The following is a 19417-nucleotide window of genomic DNA, read 5'->3' on the forward strand; positions in this document are numbered from 1 at the left end:
ACGCTACGGCAAACATTCACCAGTCCTGCCTTTCATCTGCCCACTGTTCTTTCGTTTTTCCACTGTGTTTGTGTGTGCTACATGTGTAGTAGCGTGATGTGGGCTCAGATCCATTTTCTGTAAGTGAGAGTGAGAGGGTGCTGACAGGTGGTCTGTTTCTGAGTTTGTGCGCGAGAGGAGGGGGTTCGGACTCTTTATACCCAGTGGTTCGTAAGCTTAGATTTGTATGGATGGCCTGGTGATGGATGTGTTTCTACAGCCTCTCATCAGAGGATAAAACAACACAACAGGAAAGCATATAGAATGTCACTTCGCCAGCAAACCGGCCGTCTTTTGCTCTTCTTAAGCCGCCGTGTGGTGGAAAATACATGCAGCGGTTTGTACTGCGGCGAAAGAACATCAGAATGAATAAAAAACCGCAGTTATCAATGCAAGTTAGGGATGAAGAGAAACCAGTTGAAAAATGGACAGAGCAGGTGGGATTGCGAGAAAAATCAGTTTTGTCTTTTTCATTTGGTTTATTCATTTTTTCTTCTTTTCCCTTTTTTGATCTCGGTTTAGTCTGAAAGGCTAAGCATTGTCCATTATTCCGACTTCCAGTGGGAAAATGCCTATTCTCATGTTCAAACATGACATTCCCAAGGAAAACCCTGCTAAGGGCTAAAAACAGATCGCCCTACGGTAAATGAACCCAAAAACCACAGAAGCAGCCTCCACCCCTCCATCCTGTACACGCACTGCATCACGACAAACAAGCACTACGACGCAGAAACATCTGCTTTTAAATGAACTTTCATATAAACATACTTTGGTAACCCTACATGGCACATTAACACCAGCAAACCACCTATTAGCACCCCACTAAATCAACTCAGCTGACCATCAAACCACCTTCAATGAAAGAGTGCACATGCTCTTAGCATGCTAAGCAGGAGATGAGGAACAGGGAGTCACGGCAGAATCGGTTTGAAGTTTTTGAAACGATCGTCCAATCACAGGTTGCCGCAGACAGCGTGGGCCCAAAAAGTGTGAGTTTTCAGTTCAAAGACTTGTGTTTGGATTAATCTCAGGAGAAATAAAGGAGGCTTAACGAACAAAGAACATTTTGACACTTAAAGGGATAGTTCACCCAAAAATGAAAATAATGTCATGTCATTCCAAACTCGTAAGACCTCTGTTCATCTTCGGAACACAGTTAAAGATGTTTTAGATTTAGTCTGAGAGCTTGTTGAGCCTTCTTTGAAAATCTATGTACGGTATACTGTCCATGTCCAGAAAGGTAATAAAAACATCATCAAAGTAGTCCATGTGATATCAGTGGGTCAGTTAGAATGTGTTGAAGCATCACAAATACCTTTTGGTCCAAAAATAACCAAAAATACGACTTTATTCAGCATTGTCTTCTCTTCCGTGTCTGTTGTAAAGCGCATGCGCGAGACTAAAGTCACGTGACTGTAGGGACGCGGATGACGTACGACGCGGCTGACGTGTTATATGGTGCCTCCAGCTGGTTATTTTTTTCTTTGTGCGCCCGGGCTTTGTTTACAGTCTGAGGGAGACGCACGCTGTTAGTTTGAAAAAAAACTTCACAAACATGTCTTAGGATAGTACGTCATCCGCGTCACTGCAGTCACGTGGTTTTAGTTTTGCGCATGCACTTCACAACAGACACGACAGAGAAGACAATGCTGTAATGTTATTTTTGGACCAAAATTTATTTTCGATGCTTCAACACATTTTAACTGACCCACTGATGTAACATGGACTACTTTGATGATGTTTTTATTACCGTTGTGGACGTGGACAGTATACCGTACGTAGATTTTTAATGAAGGGCCAACAAGCTCTCGGACTAAATCTAAAACATCTTAAACTGTGTTTCGAAGATGAACGGAGGTCTTACGAGATTGGAACGACATGAGGGTGAGTCATTAATGACATTTTTTTCATTTTTGGGTGAACTACACCTTTAAGTGTCATTTCACAAAGTGGTAATTTTAGTAATCATAACTGAATATCCGCGGATTTTACCACTGTCTGCTCTGTTCGCTCTGGAATTCTTTCCATGACCATCCTATTGGTTCACTAATACAGACTCCTAAAAATACACTCTGTTCTGTGACATCGGAGAATAAGCAAGTGATCGGAGTGAAAGAGATTAAATGGTGGAAAAGTGTTTGTTTGTCTTTGCCGTCTCAGGAAGTGAGTATTACTCCAGCCTTTGCCATTCAGGCCTGCCTGTGCTGCGAGGGAAACAGGTGTTATTGATTTAAAGTGTAACATAGAAGATTATATAAAAGAGCCTTGTGTCAGACTGTCTGGAATTGCCTTCTGTTGAAGAATGCAAGTGATGGTGAGCGTGGTGTGGATGTGTCTGCAGCCTTATACATCGAAGGCATCAAGACAGACTGGGAATAAATAATGGGTTATGAGTTTCCTGCTATTATCCTGTCCATTGGCTTACCTTTATATTTAAGGGCAAGGTTACCGTATGCCAACTCTTAAAGAGCATTGTTAATCATTATATCAAATCTATGATTCTCTTTATCTCTCTTAGGTTTATTGAACATGGAGAATATAAAGGAAACTATTATGGGACGAGCTTTGACTCTGTACGTTCAGTCTTGTCCAAGAACAAAGTGTGCCTTCTAGACGTACAGCCACACGTGAGTGTCTTTCATGTAACCACCTTCTGCATCTCTCTTATTTATTTATTTCTAGCTTAATCCCTCTTCCACAGCTTTGACATTCCATTCTGTACCATTTTAGGAGTGATTTTATGGGATAAGGGTGGTGTGTGCGAGTTTCTTTAAATAGGTCGGAAATGTTTGGAAATTTCCTCAATGAATTAAATATCAAGAAAGACGCTCAGAGCAGCCCCTCTTACACATACCATAGTAAAACCACAGCGCTGAGGTGGCTGTGTCCTTACTTTACCATATGTAGCCAATGAGACAGTAACTGGCCTCTTACCACACAAATAAACTCTCTTCATCTCTCACACAAACAATATACACACTGGCAAAGTTCCTGCACACGTCTACACTTTTACGCAAACTTAGCCATAGTAGCCAACTAAAGAGTGTTAGTTTAATCTGAATCAATAATGATATATATTCAATAAAATGTTATTTATATAGCGCTTTATAGCAGAATTGTTTAAGTGTTCCAAAGCAGCTTTACATTAATAAAAACAAGAGAAAACCTTGAAAGATCAAAGGACAACAAAAGCAAAGTACAGTGGCTAAGATTAAACCGTATGGGTGAGTATTTATGTAACGTATAGAAGAAAGTTCTAAGTTAAGCTAAAGTTAGCTGTCTCCTAGAAGAAAAACACGCTTAAGAGAGATCCAGGCATAGCTGATCCTATTCATGAATATCAGTCATGTGACCTTTTACCTCATTCCAGTTGCCTGCCGCCATCTTGAGTACCTACCGAGTACCAATAGGCTACTGACAAGCATTGGCTAGCTTGCAACGATTTACAGATTTCTTATCTTTTACTGTCTATAATTCTTACAGATACGGGAAATGGCTACGAAAGACAACATTTCGCACCTCGACTGTCATAAAAAGAAACGCTACTTCAAAAAATATCTTGGTTAGGGTGTGATGACTACTCGATTCCTGATGCGTTCTTCCAGACGCTGTTCGCTGCTACCGAACTACCACTATTTTAACAACACTAACCCTACAGTCACATTAGCTACAAAAGTGAACGACACCGAGCGACACGCACTCGCTTGATGGGCGTTCCTTGGCTGGTTTCTCAAAGCGGTATCAAAAGTCACTTTAGAGGTATTGTTAAGTTACAAGAACGGTGTTTTTGGATTTAAAAGTATTTATTTCTCGATAAAAGTAACAAAATATATGAGATAAAATGCCAAACTTATCAGATATATACATAAATAGGCATTTTCCGCCATCTTGAATTATTTTCTCAGACTCGACCACAGACCTACGTCACGCTGCTCCTTCACTCTGATTGGCAGTCGCTTTGTCGCATCGCTCAGCATTTGCATAAAATAGCCTGCTTGTCTATTTTGGCCCCGCCTTGCTCGCGCAGCGGCGAGCTCGTCGCTTGTCGCTTGCAAACGGCCACTTCCATTGAAAATGAATGGTAGCCTGTCGCTCTGTCTCTGTCGCTTGTAGCTAATGTGACTGGGGGGTAAGAAGGCACGACACAACATGAAACATGAAGGTTTTGAACAACTGACTTTGGCTGTTATGGTGTCCGCTCGCCGTCTTTGCCAGACGTAAAGAATCGATTTACGAATGCGATTGAATGAATCTCATATGAGGCTCCTTTTTCAACTAGAAAGTCAATAGTGTTTTTCACTTGCGACAAAACAACGAATTATCCGTGCATTTATGGAACTATGCTTTAGGAGCTATCCATCTTTACTCTCCTCCCTCCTTACGTCCCATTTGGAGATCGATACATTTTGACCGGCAAGATGCCGGAGAGCGAACGCCAAAACAACCAAAGTCAGTTGTTCAAAACCTTCTTTTTAGTAAACTCTGTGTACACAAACAATGTTCTCAATGCCTGAGTTCACGGGTAGAGACACAGGTGATACTTCAAGCAAATTATCATGTTGTGTCGAGCCTTCTTAGTGTTTAAAAAATAGTGATGTTGATGCTCACAACTTATTGAAGGCATAGCTTCTAGTTCTTTTGCGACCACTTCAGGTACTCCAGGCGATCCAGTAACAAATATAGGTTACTACATATTAAATACTATATATTAAAAAAATACTATTATTAAATACTATAATATAAAATTTAATAAGATTTACAAATGTAGAAATTATAGGAATAGTCAATTTTTGAGGAAAACATTGCAGGATTTTTTTTCATTTTAATGGACTTTAATAAAGCCCAACATTTAATACTTAAATCAACACGTAACAGTTTTTTTTCAACAAAGTTTCAAAGGACACTAAACGATCCCAAACGTGGCATAAGGGTCTTATCTAGTGAAACGATTGTCATTTTTGACAAGAAAAAATAAAATAAAAATACCTTTTTATCTATCTCAGTGGCAGTTGCTCAGCTGGAACATCTTTTTAAGAATACTTATATAGTTAAAAAAGCTTGAAACTATGCTTCTTGACCAGTTTTCATTTTAATGCCTTATAATGTATATAGGCCAGTTTACAATCAATATGATACCTTGTGTGGTAAAGAGACTGAAACTATAATCCTGTTTAATCCTCAGAGACAGAAAGATGGATTTAGGTGGTCATGATAAATTAAATAACAACTTTTTCAGGGCTATAAGTGGAGTTCTGGGGGGAAGCTACAGAACTCTAAAATATGGCTCCTTAAATGCCAGTGATTAATTTAGTCAGTGGAAAAATCCACACAGAAATATGTGGTAAAGTTTGGTGGTCCGACTGTTTTTAAGCACAAGGAACTACCTGAAGTGTAATGTGTCTGAGTGGAGGGCTTTATTTTCACTCCCAAAGTCAAATCAGTTGAGCTCAGTGTGAATCAGCTGGGTTGTTTTCTGTCAAAATGTAACAGTGACTAACAGCAATAATGTTCAGAAGTATCAATGTCAAACTAAATCACGATGGCATGAGTGATGCTACTTTAATGACTGCGGTTCAGTCAGCTCTCTTTATATTTTCCGTTCTTTCTCACATTCTCTCCTCTTCAGACGCTGCGGCATCTTCGCACGGCTGAGTTTAAGCCCTATGTGGTATTTGTGAAGCCTCCATCCATCGAGCGCTTAAGAGAAACCAGGAGGAATGCTAAAGTCGTTTCAGGAAAAGATGATAAGAGCTCATCCAAACCCTTTTCGGTAATCACACCACACACAAGATCTGTTTCAAAACTTAGTGATCTGGCTACTGACTAAGATAGCAGCTTCCTGGACAGGGTTTAGATTAATCCAGGACTAGGCCTTAGTTTTATGAGGACATTTAAGTAGTTTTTACAAACATACCTTACAAAAAATAACAGTGGTGCGCATCTTGTAACAAAACAATGGCATTGATATATGTTAAAAGGGACATATCATAAGAATCAGAGTTTTTCCATGTTTAAGTGCTATAATTGGGTCCCCAATGCTTCTATCAACCTAGAAAATGTGAAAAAGATCAACCCAGTAATTAAGTTTTTATAAACCATTCTCTGCAACCATGTGGAAAAAATAGGTCATTAAAATTTGGCTCCCCCTGTGATGTCAGAAGAGGATAATACCGCCCTTTAATCTGCACTTTCCAACCACGAGACTGTAATTTAGTGCAGAGATCAGCTCATTTGCATTTAACAGGACACACCCATAATCGCACATTTTTGCTCACACCTACAAAGTGGCAATTTTAACATGCTATAATAAATTATCTGTGGGGTATTTTGAGCTAGAACTTCGCATACATTCTCTGGGGACACCAAAGTTTTATTGGACATCTTTAAAAAGCCTTGTGAAACTTCCCCTTTATGATATGTCAATGCAAGATGTTTTTAAACTAAGACAGCCCAAACATGCATTTTAGTCTGATAAGCCCTGTCCGTGACCTGTTTTGAACAGTATACATAAAGAGCAACTTTATGCTGCACACAAGTAGCAACAAAATTTTTTATTAGGGCTGTCAAAAGATTAATCGCAATTAATGGCATACAAAATAAAAGTTATTTATATATTTTATATATATATATATATATATATATATATATATATATATATATATATATATATATAATATATAACACACACATACACATATTATATATATTTATATATATATGAAGAGTTTCGTTGCAAAACAAGATAAATCCATTTTTTACATTTTTGACAAAACATGTTTATTATTATGTTATCATGTTATTATTTTGTTTTATGGTGCTACTTAGCTGTATTTTTTTAGTTATGAAGGTTTAAATCACAACTAGGGATGCACCGAATCCAGATTTTTGGGGTCCAGCCGAATACCAAATCCACTGTTTAAGATTCGGCCGAAACTGAATACCGAATCCTATTCGCATCCTTATTCCATTAACACAGTAAAACACATTAATGAAGTAAACAACGTCCACAGCAGTGTATTTTTCATTTTATTTAATTTTAACTGTAAAAAAGGATAGGGCAACATTATGCCAGGATGACAAGTGGGAAAAACTATTTTGATGTGAACCGCCCCTAAGGCTCAGCGAAAGAAAAAGCTTATCTCCACGTCAGCACCCGATGTGTGTAATCAACGGCCGCGTGACGTCGACCAGCGTAGTGCAAGCCTAGGGTTCGGTTCGGTGGAAAAAAATCTAGGATTCGGCCGAACCCCGTCAAAAACCCCAGTATTCGGCCGAATCCGAATCCTGGATTTGGTGCATCCCTAATCAAAACAAACCAACTGCAGTTGAATTGATGTTAATTGGAATGCAAAACCAAAAAACGAGATTTCCAATTATCTCGTTTTGCAACGAAACTCTTCATATATACACACAAGCAAATGACGTAAACATATAAAAAAAATTACTTCATCAGCCCCAGTAGCATCCAATCAGCTTGAGGGCATTTACACCCTTTTTTCATGTCATGTTTTTTTATTCATTCAACAAATCCAAAAGATGTACTAATTTGTAACAATAACAAAAAAGAATCAAAACTAAGTAACAATATTGAAATTGATGATAAGCTAAGACCCTATCTGTGAAATCCAGGTTAAAGACTGATTTTTTTTAATTAAATGATTTCAATCATTTGACCATACTCAGTCAATTTTAAAGATGTCAATGATATATTTTTTACGTTATTTTTTTATTATATTCAGGATGATTTTATGTAGAAAACAAACTGGGTGAAATAATTCATTCTTGTTTTTACTATGCCTTTCTTTATCGAGACGTTTGAGAATTCAATGCAAAATATTCACCTTTACCTTTTATTATAAGCATTTAGACATTTTAGAGTAGTTTTTTGCTTTAGTTTTTATGTATTTGATGCTTTAATATGCAGCCTGTGCAGTATAAGCACTGAGCTACTGTTACACCGCAGTTGTATACGCACATTTCAATTTCAGTCTATCCATCAGTTCTGTCGTCTGTATGTTAATGTATTTTATCTTGATGGTCATTGTAGGTTTTAGGTCGTATTTAATAAATCTTCAAGTTTTTGTTCCATTCTCTCACATGGTAAAATAAGAAATAGATTTCATCACTTCCTGGCAGACAACCACCACATCATTTATTGTAGTAATTTTCCAAACCAAGTACCTATCCTGTGTTAGCGCTTAAATACGTCACTATACAATTCATCCTCACGTGTGTATGTGTTTATGTGTAAGCAGTCCCCTGAGAGGCAACCCGATATGAGACCCGTGAGCTCACACCACACCTGTATTTCGTTTGACTCTGCTCGAACGAAAAACACACGAAACCAATTAACACGTATACCAGACCCTTATTCCATCCCACCGATAGTTTGCGAAATGTGTGCATGTGCGATACAGTGTGAACATACGGGCCGTTTTAATGACTTTCCCAGGGTTCGACTCTTGTCTGTGTGTCTCACTTTGAGCCTGAACTGGGGCCAAACTTGCTTTCTACAAGATAAAAGACCCCAGCAACCCGACTCCACCACACGTGGGAATGGCTTGATGCCGCTTGTCTGGCTTTCACCGTGGAGACATTCCTTGTTGAAGATTGTCAAATGCTGTTAGGAGTCGTACAATGTTGTGGTGCCCCAAACACGTGCTCACCTGTCAACCTATTGACCCGGCCTGCACTTCAGTCATGTATCCAAACACAACACGCATGCACTTTCTTTGCTATCATTTGCACGGCACAGATCACTAATATGAAATGGTGATAAAAGATGGAATTTCTGTACAATTTGAATGCATGCTAATCATTTTTACACAGCAGCTTTAGTCTGTTTATGCATTATGAGTTCATACAACAAACTGCCAAAATGTAAATGGTTGCAGATACAAATGCACCCTCCATATTGTCTGCTTATGCTCATCCAGGCTATAGTTTGCTGGATATGCATGGATTCACAAGCACACAGACTGTAAAAAAAGATTTGTTGGTTTAACTTAAAAAAGTAAGTTGTAAAAGTTTAAGTTAATTCAACTTAAAAATATTATTTAACTAAAAAATTTTAAGTTGACTAGTAGGTAACTTACTTTAAGTTAGACCAACTTTTTTTTTACAGTGCACAGACTCACAAATTCACTCCATTTTGCTCACTTCAATTGCAAAAAACAAAAAAAACATTTTTCAAACCACTAAATGTGTGATAGACAGCCAGGAGTGTTGAAATTCCCCAGGAGTGTTGATCTATCAAAATCAGAAGCTTAAACATGCCAGAGTTTGAAGTTTAGGAATCAAGCAATATCCCCATTTGTCAGTGTGGAATCTTGCTCTGGCTATCTCTGTCATAAAGGGAACCGTACCAAAGCTGTCCGCACTCTCCAAAGCGACTGTCTGCCTGCTTTCAACAGGTCAGCCTCAAAGCCGCTCGCTGTGGGTTTTAGCGAAGAAAATCCCTCCCCGATTGGCAAAAAGTTGACAGAAATGGATGATAGACCCTGACAGTGTTAAAGGCACCCAGATTTGGCCTATTATAGGTGCGAAAGAAAAATCGAGTATGATGAAATGTCACAGACATAATTTATCCAGGAGTCGCTGTATTTCTTTCCCAGAGAAATGCCGGAGTCTGCGTCTGGTAGAGACATGAGTGCCGACAACAGGCATCCCTTTGTGCACTGAAACCAGACTTCAATCTATTGTTCTCTCTCTATAAGTATTGCTTATATAACATTAATGTCATTTCTTTTTGTAAAAGGTCCACGAAATACCATTCATTCCCTTTAAAGAGTAGATGCAGAATAGCAGAGGGTTTCATCATCTGGCATTAAATTGTAATGAGGGAAACAGCTAAAATTGGAATATGTTTTTTTTACTCAAGCCACAGACAAAGTACTTTTACTTTAGGAAAGTAAAACGGGGACCTCTTGATGACCCAGAGATGTCCTTTTCGAAATGTTTTAATGATAAGGGCAGGTGCAGTTTATGTAAACCAATAAAACTGATTTTCCGTCAAGGGTCTTACTGACTGAGAGATAAGCAGAGTTCGTGCTGACTGCGGAAAGAGAAAGAGAGTATTAAGAAAAAAATCTTTCTTTCTGAAAAGAGAGAAGACCTGGAAAACTCTTGAGTGTGTTTCAGCCTCTGGGTAATAAACAATTGGAGAGAAATGCAGAGAAAAATAGATTTAAACTTTTGAAACTGATCAAATTTGGTATTAACACTTCCCTGAAGGCACAACATCTGTTAAACCTCAATTAGCATGAGGTTTTTATTTGATGACAGAATGAGGGAAAATATATTTTCAGACCTTGGGCCAAACACAAGCGAAGGTAATCCACCATGTTAAACCAAAACTTGCTGCTATAAAACTCAGAGTCAATGGCCTACAAATTTTGATGCTTTTTGCCAGGAACTGTCAAATTTTCACAATGCCAGCAGCCATGTGACAGAACGGAAACTGAAATGTTTACAAAATTTCAGCTTTTGATCAAGAGAGACAGACATGAGATGAGAGGTGTTCAACAGAAAACGAGTGGGGGTGAATGAAGTGACAGCAGCTGTGTTTTAACACAGGCCATACGCTGTGGTTCAGCTTAGCTTGTCAGTGGTTTGTCTGCTAATAACACATTAAAAACACTTTTGATATTTTATTCGTTTTATGTATTAATGCCCAGTATAGTTTGGTATAAATTTTTTTAGCTATTTTTAAAGTTAAATGCGACCCGTGCTGGCAAAATGAGTCGGAATTAGGGATGGGCATTCGATTAAGTTTTCTTTGTCGATCGTCGGTAGAATTAACGATCGACTATTGATTAATCATTAATATTTTTATAATAAAATTTGTTATTTAACTTTTATACTTAAAAAATGCAATGAATACAAATATACAGCGTGTTTTTCCTCGATGAGACCTTTATTACAAGATCAACTTGTGGCAGACAGTTAAACTATGTTTCAAACATATATGTGCGTGCATGTGCGGTGCTCTAAAGCAGCGGAACCTGCAGCTGCGAGCCAGCGTTCTTAAACAGAGACCTCATTATTTCCAAAATAAATAAAAAAACAGATTCATGTTTAACATTAAATTAAACAAAACACATAATACTTATCTGAAAGGTTTTGTCAAAATGTAACTCAAAATTATTCAAGCCAGAAGAAAGTGCAAGATATTAGCCTTCCTAACATTAGGCTATAACAAATTAGGCTACTTAAAGCCTCGTGAAAAATAACTAACTTAAGTAACTGGCATAAAACTTCTGCACCAGTCTACTGATTTATTTTTGAGAAATAAAAGCATTTTTTGGGGTCAGACGCGACCGCAACCCATGGTGACTAGGGATGGGCATAATTAATCGACGATCGATAATTGATTGTTAAGAATTTCGTCGATCACGTTAATTTGTTATCAATTAATTGAATGCATTTTTTTTATGTAACTCCTGTTTCACAAATACTGCGTATGCAGTGCGTTTGCGTATGCAGTGCGTTTGCGTATGTGTGCGGCGAATCCGTCAAGCACCCGTTGCAGTGCGCTGCTGACCGCTTATTCTGCATATAAAACGTTCATGTGATTGACACTTTCTGTGAACACTTTTCCGCATAAACAATAGAACAAAGCATCATTTTTTTTTCACAAAACAATATATGTTAGATATTATTTGACAGACTAGTAAATGTGGATTAAGGATGTTTTAAATCTCTAGCCTGGTGGTCAGGATCTGAATGGATCAAATCAGCAGTTTTGCAATGCTTTATTTATCTCCACATATATCATAAAAAAAATAAGCAGAGTAACTTTGCAAGTCTACCCTTCCACATTATATATTTCCTATGTATATGATTTCCAAATAATAAACGAGAGTATTCAACGACAAAAAGCGTCTCATATGGAAATAAATCCTCACAATATTATTATTTCTCAAAACTTTGACAAAAATAAGCAACTGTATGAATTCAAAGACGCACACATTATTCCGCATATATTTGAATATTATACAAAAGTATTCATATAACGGCACGTTTCATATGGCAAATAAATATCCTCACATTAACATAACAGCATAATGAAATGAATAAACAGACAATGAAACAGGATTGAAATATAAATTGTATTATTATTACCGGAAAAAAGCAATATTGCCAAAATAATCTCTGAGGTAAATGCGTCAAAAACGCTGTTACCCGCACAATAAGTCTAAATGAGCAATAAAAGTGAAAAAAGCATTATTAGGCCATGTCTCAAAACTTTATATGACAAAATATATTTAAAAGAAATGTATACTTACAGTTATTCAAAGATGCATACATTATTCCATATTACTCCCGTTTATGAGCACGTTTGTCTCTGGCCTCGCTCTGTTATGTAATAGATTGACAGGTGCGCATCTCCGTCTTTCAAACATATATAATTTTGTAATTACTACCTTAGGAAAATTTGCCATGATTTTATCATTGTGAAAATGTTTTTTTTTTTTTTTTGCAGATTAAAACGATTTGTATTTCCGCAATTTTACAACAAATACCATGGTTATGGTATATTGTGGAGTTGGAGACCATAGTAAATTTGTGTCTACGGTTGTTTTACAACAAATAAAAACTAAAAGACTATGTTAGTATAATTAAACAATGGTGAATGGGGCTCACAAAACGCACGCTGTTTCACACATACTCTGTATGCGGAATAAGCCAAGTTAGCGCTGAGGTACCTGTGCATCCCGGTCAGTCTCCTCGGAGCGGGTGTTTTCGGCGGCGGCTGGACTGACGGTCACCATGGGTTGCGGTCGTGTCTGACCCCCAAAAATGCTTTTATTTCTCAAAAAAAATCAGTAGACTGGTGCAGAAGTTTTATGCGAGTTACTAAAGTTAGTTATTTTTCACGAGGCTTTAAGTAGCCTAATTTGTTATAGCCTAATGTTAGGAAGGCTAATATCTTGCACTTTCTTCTGGCTTGAATAATTTTGAGTTACATTTTGACAAAACCTTTCAGATCTAAGTATTATGTGTTTTGTTTAATTTAATGTTAAACATGAATCTCTTTTTTTAATTTATTTTGGAAATAATGAGGTCTCTGTTTAAGAACGCTGGCTCGCAACTGCAGGTTCCGCTGCTTTAGAGCACCGCACATGCACGCAAATATATGTTTGAAACATAGTTTAACTGTCTGCCACAAGTTGATCTTGTAATAAAGGTCTCATCGAGGAAAAACACGCTGTATATTTGTATTCATTGCATTTTTTAAGTATAAAAGTTAAATAACAAATTTTATTATAAAAATATTAATGATTAATCGATAGTCGATCGTTAATTCTCCCGACGATCGACAAAGAAAACTTAATCGAATGCCCATCCCTAATGGTGACCGTCAGTCCAGCCGCCGCCGAAAACACCCGCTCCGAGGAGACTGACCAGGATGCACAGGCACCTCAGCGCTAACTTGGCTTATTCCGCATACAGAGTATGTGTGAAACAGCGTGCGTTTTGTGAGCCCCATTTACCATTGTTTAATTATACTAACATAGTCTTTTAGTTTTTATTTGTTGTAAAACAACAGTAGACACAAATTTACTATGGTCTCCAACTCCACAATATACCATAACCATGGTATTTGTTGTAAAATTGCAGAAATACAAATCGTTTTAATCTGCAAAAAAAAAAAAAAACATTTTCACAATGATAAAATCATGGCTAATTTTCCTAAGGTAGTAATTACAAAATTATATATGTTTGAAAGACGGAGATGCGCACCTGTCAATCTATTACATAACAGAGCGAGGCCAGAGACAAACGTGCTCATAAGCAGGGAGTAATATGGAATAATGTGTGCATCTTTGAATAACTGTAAGTATACATTTCTTTTAAATATATTTTGTCATATAAAGTTTTGAGACATGGCCTAATAATGCTTTTTTCACTTTAATTGCTCATTTAGACTTATTGTGCGGGTAACAGCGTTTTTGACGCATTTACCTCAGAGATTATTTTAGCAATATTGCTTTTTCAATTTATATTTCAATCCTGTTTCATTGTGTGTTTATTCATTTCATTATGCTGTTATGTTAATGTGAGGATATTTATTTGCCATATGAAACGTGCCGTTATATGAATACTTTTGTATAATATATTTAAATATATGCGGAATAATGTGTGCGTCTTTGAATTCATACAGTTGCTTATTTTTGTCATAAAGTTTTGAGAAATAATAATATTGTGAGGATTTATTTCCATATGAGACGCTTTTTGTCGTTGAATACTCTCGTTTATTATTTGGAAATCATATACATACATAGTAGGAAATATATAATGTGGAAGGGTAGACTTGCAAAGTTACTCTGCTTATTTTTATTTATGATATATGTGGAGATAAATAAAGCATTGCAAAACTGCTGATTTGATCCATTCAGATCCTGACCACCAGGCTAGAGATTTTAAACATCCTTAATCCACATTTACTAGTCTGTCAAATAATATCTAAAATATATTGTTTTGTGAAAAAAATGATGCTTTGTTCTATTGTTTATGCGGAAAAGTGTTCACAGAAAGTGTCAATCACATGAACGTTTTATATGCAGAAAAAGCGGTCAGCAGCGCACTGCAACGGGTGCTTGACGGATTCGCCGCACACATACGCAAACGCACTGCATACGCAGTATTTGTGAAACAGGAGTTAGATAAAAAAAATGCATTCAATTAATTGATAACAAATTAACGTGATCGACGAAATTCTTAACAATCAATTATCGATCGTCGATTAATTATGCCCATCCCTAGTCGGAATGAGCAATTTTTTCAAAAACGAGTTATTTATATTTTGACATTGTTTCAAAAAAAAAATTTTAATAGACAATGTATGATATGTTTGAATCTGACAAATATGACAAAGCTGCACGTGTTTGAAGTTGATAGAGTCAGCCAAGTCAATTTTGGATCTAATATAATGTTAAATCAAATATTTTTGCCCAACAGTTAACCAAACATTCACATAAGGCATAACAGATTATATCTGCATGAATTCTTGTCAAAATAGTTTTTTCAGAGAAACTCTAATTCTGTGTATAAGTGTATATATCGTGGTTGCACAATTGCGCATCTGTGTGCATTTTTCAGATCTGTAAGATCATTTTTGAGTCTTGTCACTCTTAAAAACACTTTATTTCAATCAGGTCCCAAACCTTATCTCTCTTAACCTCTTGACGCGCACTAGCTCGGGGCGGAAAGGCGTCAGTTTTTTTAACGCTGCTAACAATATATATATATATATATAGCCTACTGTCTACAAACAATAATAATATTAACATTACTATACATTGTTTAAAAGGTCTTCGGGTTTAGCATCAGTGTGTGGTCTCTGTTTTGAGATACAGATGCTCTAGCATCATAAATATAGTATTTTGTTACAGAAGTCCAGATGACAACATGCAAAATATAAACGGGACTCCTTACCTTTGTGTCGATATAATGATCGCGAATCGAATTCAGTCTGTTTCAGATGTGTGAATAACCCATAAAAACTCTCCAATAAAATACATCCAATGACCATTTTTGTCCACAAATGCGTATAATCCATGAAATATAGATATATTGTCCATTGTTTAAATCAGATTTCACATGCACGTCTTGTAATAGAATATAATATACAATCTGAGGACTATTTACATCGAAACATTTGTATATGAGATTACACTCGCGTTCAAAACCAGCACTCAAACTTGTTTGTAAAAGTAGTCGGGAGTATAATACATAATATCCAAACAGCGCTGTCAAATATCGTGACATCATCGGCCTCGCTCGTTCCTGCAATGACTACATGGAAAATATTGATAGACAGAATGTGTAGCCAATAAGATAACGAATTCAACGATCTTTGTGTGTCATTTTATTTCCTTATATGGAAACTGTTTTTTATACGCTTACATAAGGATAAATACTAAATAAGAACGAACGTGTATGCATGTAAACAACTCTTTCCCCGCCATTGACGAGTTAACTCAAAAACGCTTTCCTGCCAATGAGGAGTTTATCTGTCAATCCGTATTTCCATTATTATCCACCAGGTGGCGCCCTTACCCAGCTTATACAACCCGGAAGTATTCCCTTAGGGCGAACAGTTTAAACTCCATGTATGTTTGAGGATCACTCTAAATCTGATCTCTAGTCCTTCACAAAAATGCAATTATTTCAGCTTTTTGCTCCAAATTTTGTATTTTTGAAGAAACCTACTCATATTTGAGAGGTGATATAAAGAGAAAAAATAAAGGTGTGGAAAGAGTTAATAACTTTTTTAACATTATGCTAATCCTGCAATACATTTTTTTATTTCCTGCTTTAAAATCGAAACCAAAATGCGGTTAATGTTTCTGACCGTTGGCTGAATATCTGATGCATCTGGAAACACTTCAGCAGATTCGAAGCCGTCATTTTATTTGTTGAATTACACAGGATTACCAGGAGACTTGTGTGTCGCGATCTTTAATGGTCCGCCCAGAAACAATACAAAGCTGTCAGATCAAAATAGAACGTTTTCATGTTAATATCAGTGACAGTATGCTTTTTTTTGACAAGCTTCGCATTGTGCCTCCTTAAAAAAAAAAAAACAGCCGCCGCTGCTCGATACCCAAATTCCAGAGATGAGCCGGCATCAAACTTTTAAAATTGTTGATTAATTTTTACATATTTACATAATTTGAAGCATATTGTATGTTTGTCGTTTATGTATACATTTTCCAAGACACGTGCAAGTGAGGACCTGGTGCCCTCCATTCTTTCTGACAACAAAGCACCTGAACACAAGCAGCTCGTAATCATGAATTCAGAAGTGGGAGATATAAAATTTAAGATAGCACGTGAAGGCAGCATTAAACTCAAAACCACTAAAAATTCAGGCTTCAAACTATAACTGCACATTATAGCATTAAATATTAGTTTTGAGGTATATCTTAAATATATCAATTGTAGATATTTTTGCACTTCTGCATTTAATGCATTTTTACGGAAAACAAGAAGAGTTTTGAATTAAATCTATGTTAAAGGCATCTTCTTATTTGGAAGCTGGCTTTGAGAATACTATCTGGCTATAGGAAAATGTCTGTTTTCTGCTTTTTGAATGCCTTGGAAAAGGGATAACTGCTTCACAGAATATGTTTTTCGTTTAGGAGGAGGACTTCCAGGAGATGATCAATTCCTCTCAGATAATGGAAAACCAGTACGGTCACCTCTTTGACAAGGTCATCGTCAATGATGACCTCACAACAGCCTTTAACCAGCTCAAGCAGGCTCTTAGGAAAGTGGAGACAGAACCTCACTGGATGCCTATTGGCTGGACTCACTCCTGAATGGCAGCACACAAGAGAGGACAAAAGATACAAGGGAACAAGACATCAGTCAAACGCGGTGGAAAAAATAAGCGAAGGACTTTTTACGAGCTGTGAAATATTTTGAGCTTTTTGTTTTTATTTTTGGCTATAGACGGTGACGGGGATAATAATTTTAGAGTTGTCTTAACACGTGAAGTGGTTTATCTGTTCTTGGAAGACTCAAGCAGATGCTCATAGGTTTGTTTTTGTTCGGTCGTGGTGGATGTAGCAGAAGTGGTGTAATTACGTTTGGAACGTAAGCAAACGTCCGCTTGTTTAGCAGCTATAGAGAATGTGTTTTTCAGACTGCCAATCAAGTGGTCTGGTGGTCTTGACCGCTCCTTCGCGTATTTTTAACATTAGTTTATAGAAACCAAAGGGATGATTATTATTTTTCTGAGGTCAAAGTATGCATTTTTGTATCGGAGCCTGTGTGAAATTTGGGTGGAAGTTCAGATTTTTTTAAACTGATTGCTGCTTTGTAACACTAAAGTAAACCACTGGCCTATACTGTAGCTTCGCTATTTAAAATTTATCTTCAAGCCACACGATGCTCAGAAGGCCCAAACTGATTTTATTTAAATAGAAAATTAATATATTTTGATAATGTAAATTTCCAGGTAGTAAAATATTCAGTCAAACTCTTTATAAAATTAACTGGACTATAAAAACAAATTGACAAAATGTTATGGTGTTGTAAACATGTAAACACAGGAAATACTCACAGTCGCATGACCTAAGTTTATCACATGTGACAGATGATGTCTCAAACCCCCTCCACTATTCAATGAGGGGCGCTCCACCTTACCATAGTTCGCCTCTTTTAAAAAGCCTGCCCTCTATATCCAGAATCCTCACCTTGTGGTCATGTTTTTTTTGTACGTACATATAAACTGCTAAATTATGTCAATAAAGTGCCTATTTTGTTTCTTTTATATACAAATCCCTGCATTCTGCATTCAATCATTTTTTTTTTACAACTGAAGATGTTGTTTGGATGAACAGCAAAACATTTTGCGAACTTGTTTTTAAAGTCCAGTGATTTTTAATAAAGTGTTTGACTGTATATATTTTGATATTTCCATCTTTTTATCCAATTCCCAATTGAGATTTATCTTTTAAAGGGACACTCCACTTTTTTTAAAAATACGCTAATTTTCCAGCAGCTCCCCCAGAGTTAAACATTTGATTTTTACCGTTTTGGAATCCATTCAGCTGATCTCCGGGTCTGGTGCTACCACTTTTAGCATAGCTTAGCATAATCCATTGAATCTGACCATTAGCATCGCGCTCAAAAATAACGAAAGAGTTTGGATATTTTTCCTAGTTAAAACTTGACTCTTCTGTAGTTACATCGTATACTAAGACCGACGGAAAATTTAAAGTTGAGATTTTCTAGGCAGATATGGCTAGAAGGCGTAGAGATATATAATGTAGTGCCCGAAAATAGTCCCCTTAGTATCTTTCAATAGTAGGGGACTCTTTTCGGGCAGTGCGTAAAATCACTACGCCTGCTGCAGTCATGTTACAGCAGCAAATTCCTTGATTATTACGCCAGAATGAGAGTATAGTTCCTATCTATATCGGCATAGAAAATTGCAACTTTTAATTTTCCGTCTGTCTTAGTACACGATGTAACTACAGAAGAGTCAAGTTTTAAATAGGAAAAATATCAAAACTCTTTGATAATTTTTGAGCACGATGCTTATGGTGTATTAGTCAATGGATTATGCTAAGCTATGCTAAAAGTGCTAGCGCAGATCCGGAGATCAGCTGAATGGATTCCAAAACAGTAAAAATCAAATGTTTAACACTAGGGGATCTGGAAAATGAGCATATTTTTTTTTTTAAAGTGGAGTGTCCCTTAAATCTGTCTTTGGTCTGTCTTCATTGCAGATCAAAGGCCCAGGGTGCACAGAGGTTTTGTAAAGGCATTACCACTGTGTGTAAAAACTGATTTGTTTTTTCTCCTTTTCTTTTTCTTGTCCTTGTTTAGTCTAAAAGGCTTGAGTAGGACAGGCATTTAA

At 36.8% G+C, this 19417-nt stretch overlaps 1 protein-coding gene across 3 annotated transcripts in view; it reads left to right on the top strand.

Moving 5' to 3' along the window:
- Positions 1-19082, top strand: part of mpp7a (MAGUK p55 scaffold protein 7a) — a 155625-nt gene extending 136543 nt beyond the window's left edge. For 2 of the 3 annotated variants that reach the window (XM_065242344.2, XM_065242345.2), the window contains exons 15-17: positions 2558-2666; positions 5666-5809; positions 17190-19081. In XM_065242344.2, coding sequence (XP_065098416.1) covers positions 2558-2666; positions 5666-5809; positions 17190-17369 — 433 coding nt within the window. In that variant the 3' untranslated portion in view covers positions 17370-19081. Of the gene's footprint in view, positions 1-2557; positions 2667-5665; positions 5810-17189 lie in introns of all 3 variants that reach the window. The other variant, XM_065242343.2, reaches the window with a different exon arrangement.
- The last annotated feature ends 335 nt before the right edge of the window (positions 19083-19417 follow it).

Source organism: Paramisgurnus dabryanus, chromosome 1, assembly GCF_030506205.2.
Source record: "Paramisgurnus dabryanus chromosome 1, PD_genome_1.1, whole genome shotgun sequence".
NCBI classification, from domain to species: Eukaryota; Metazoa; Chordata; class Actinopteri; order Cypriniformes; family Cobitidae; genus Paramisgurnus; species Paramisgurnus dabryanus.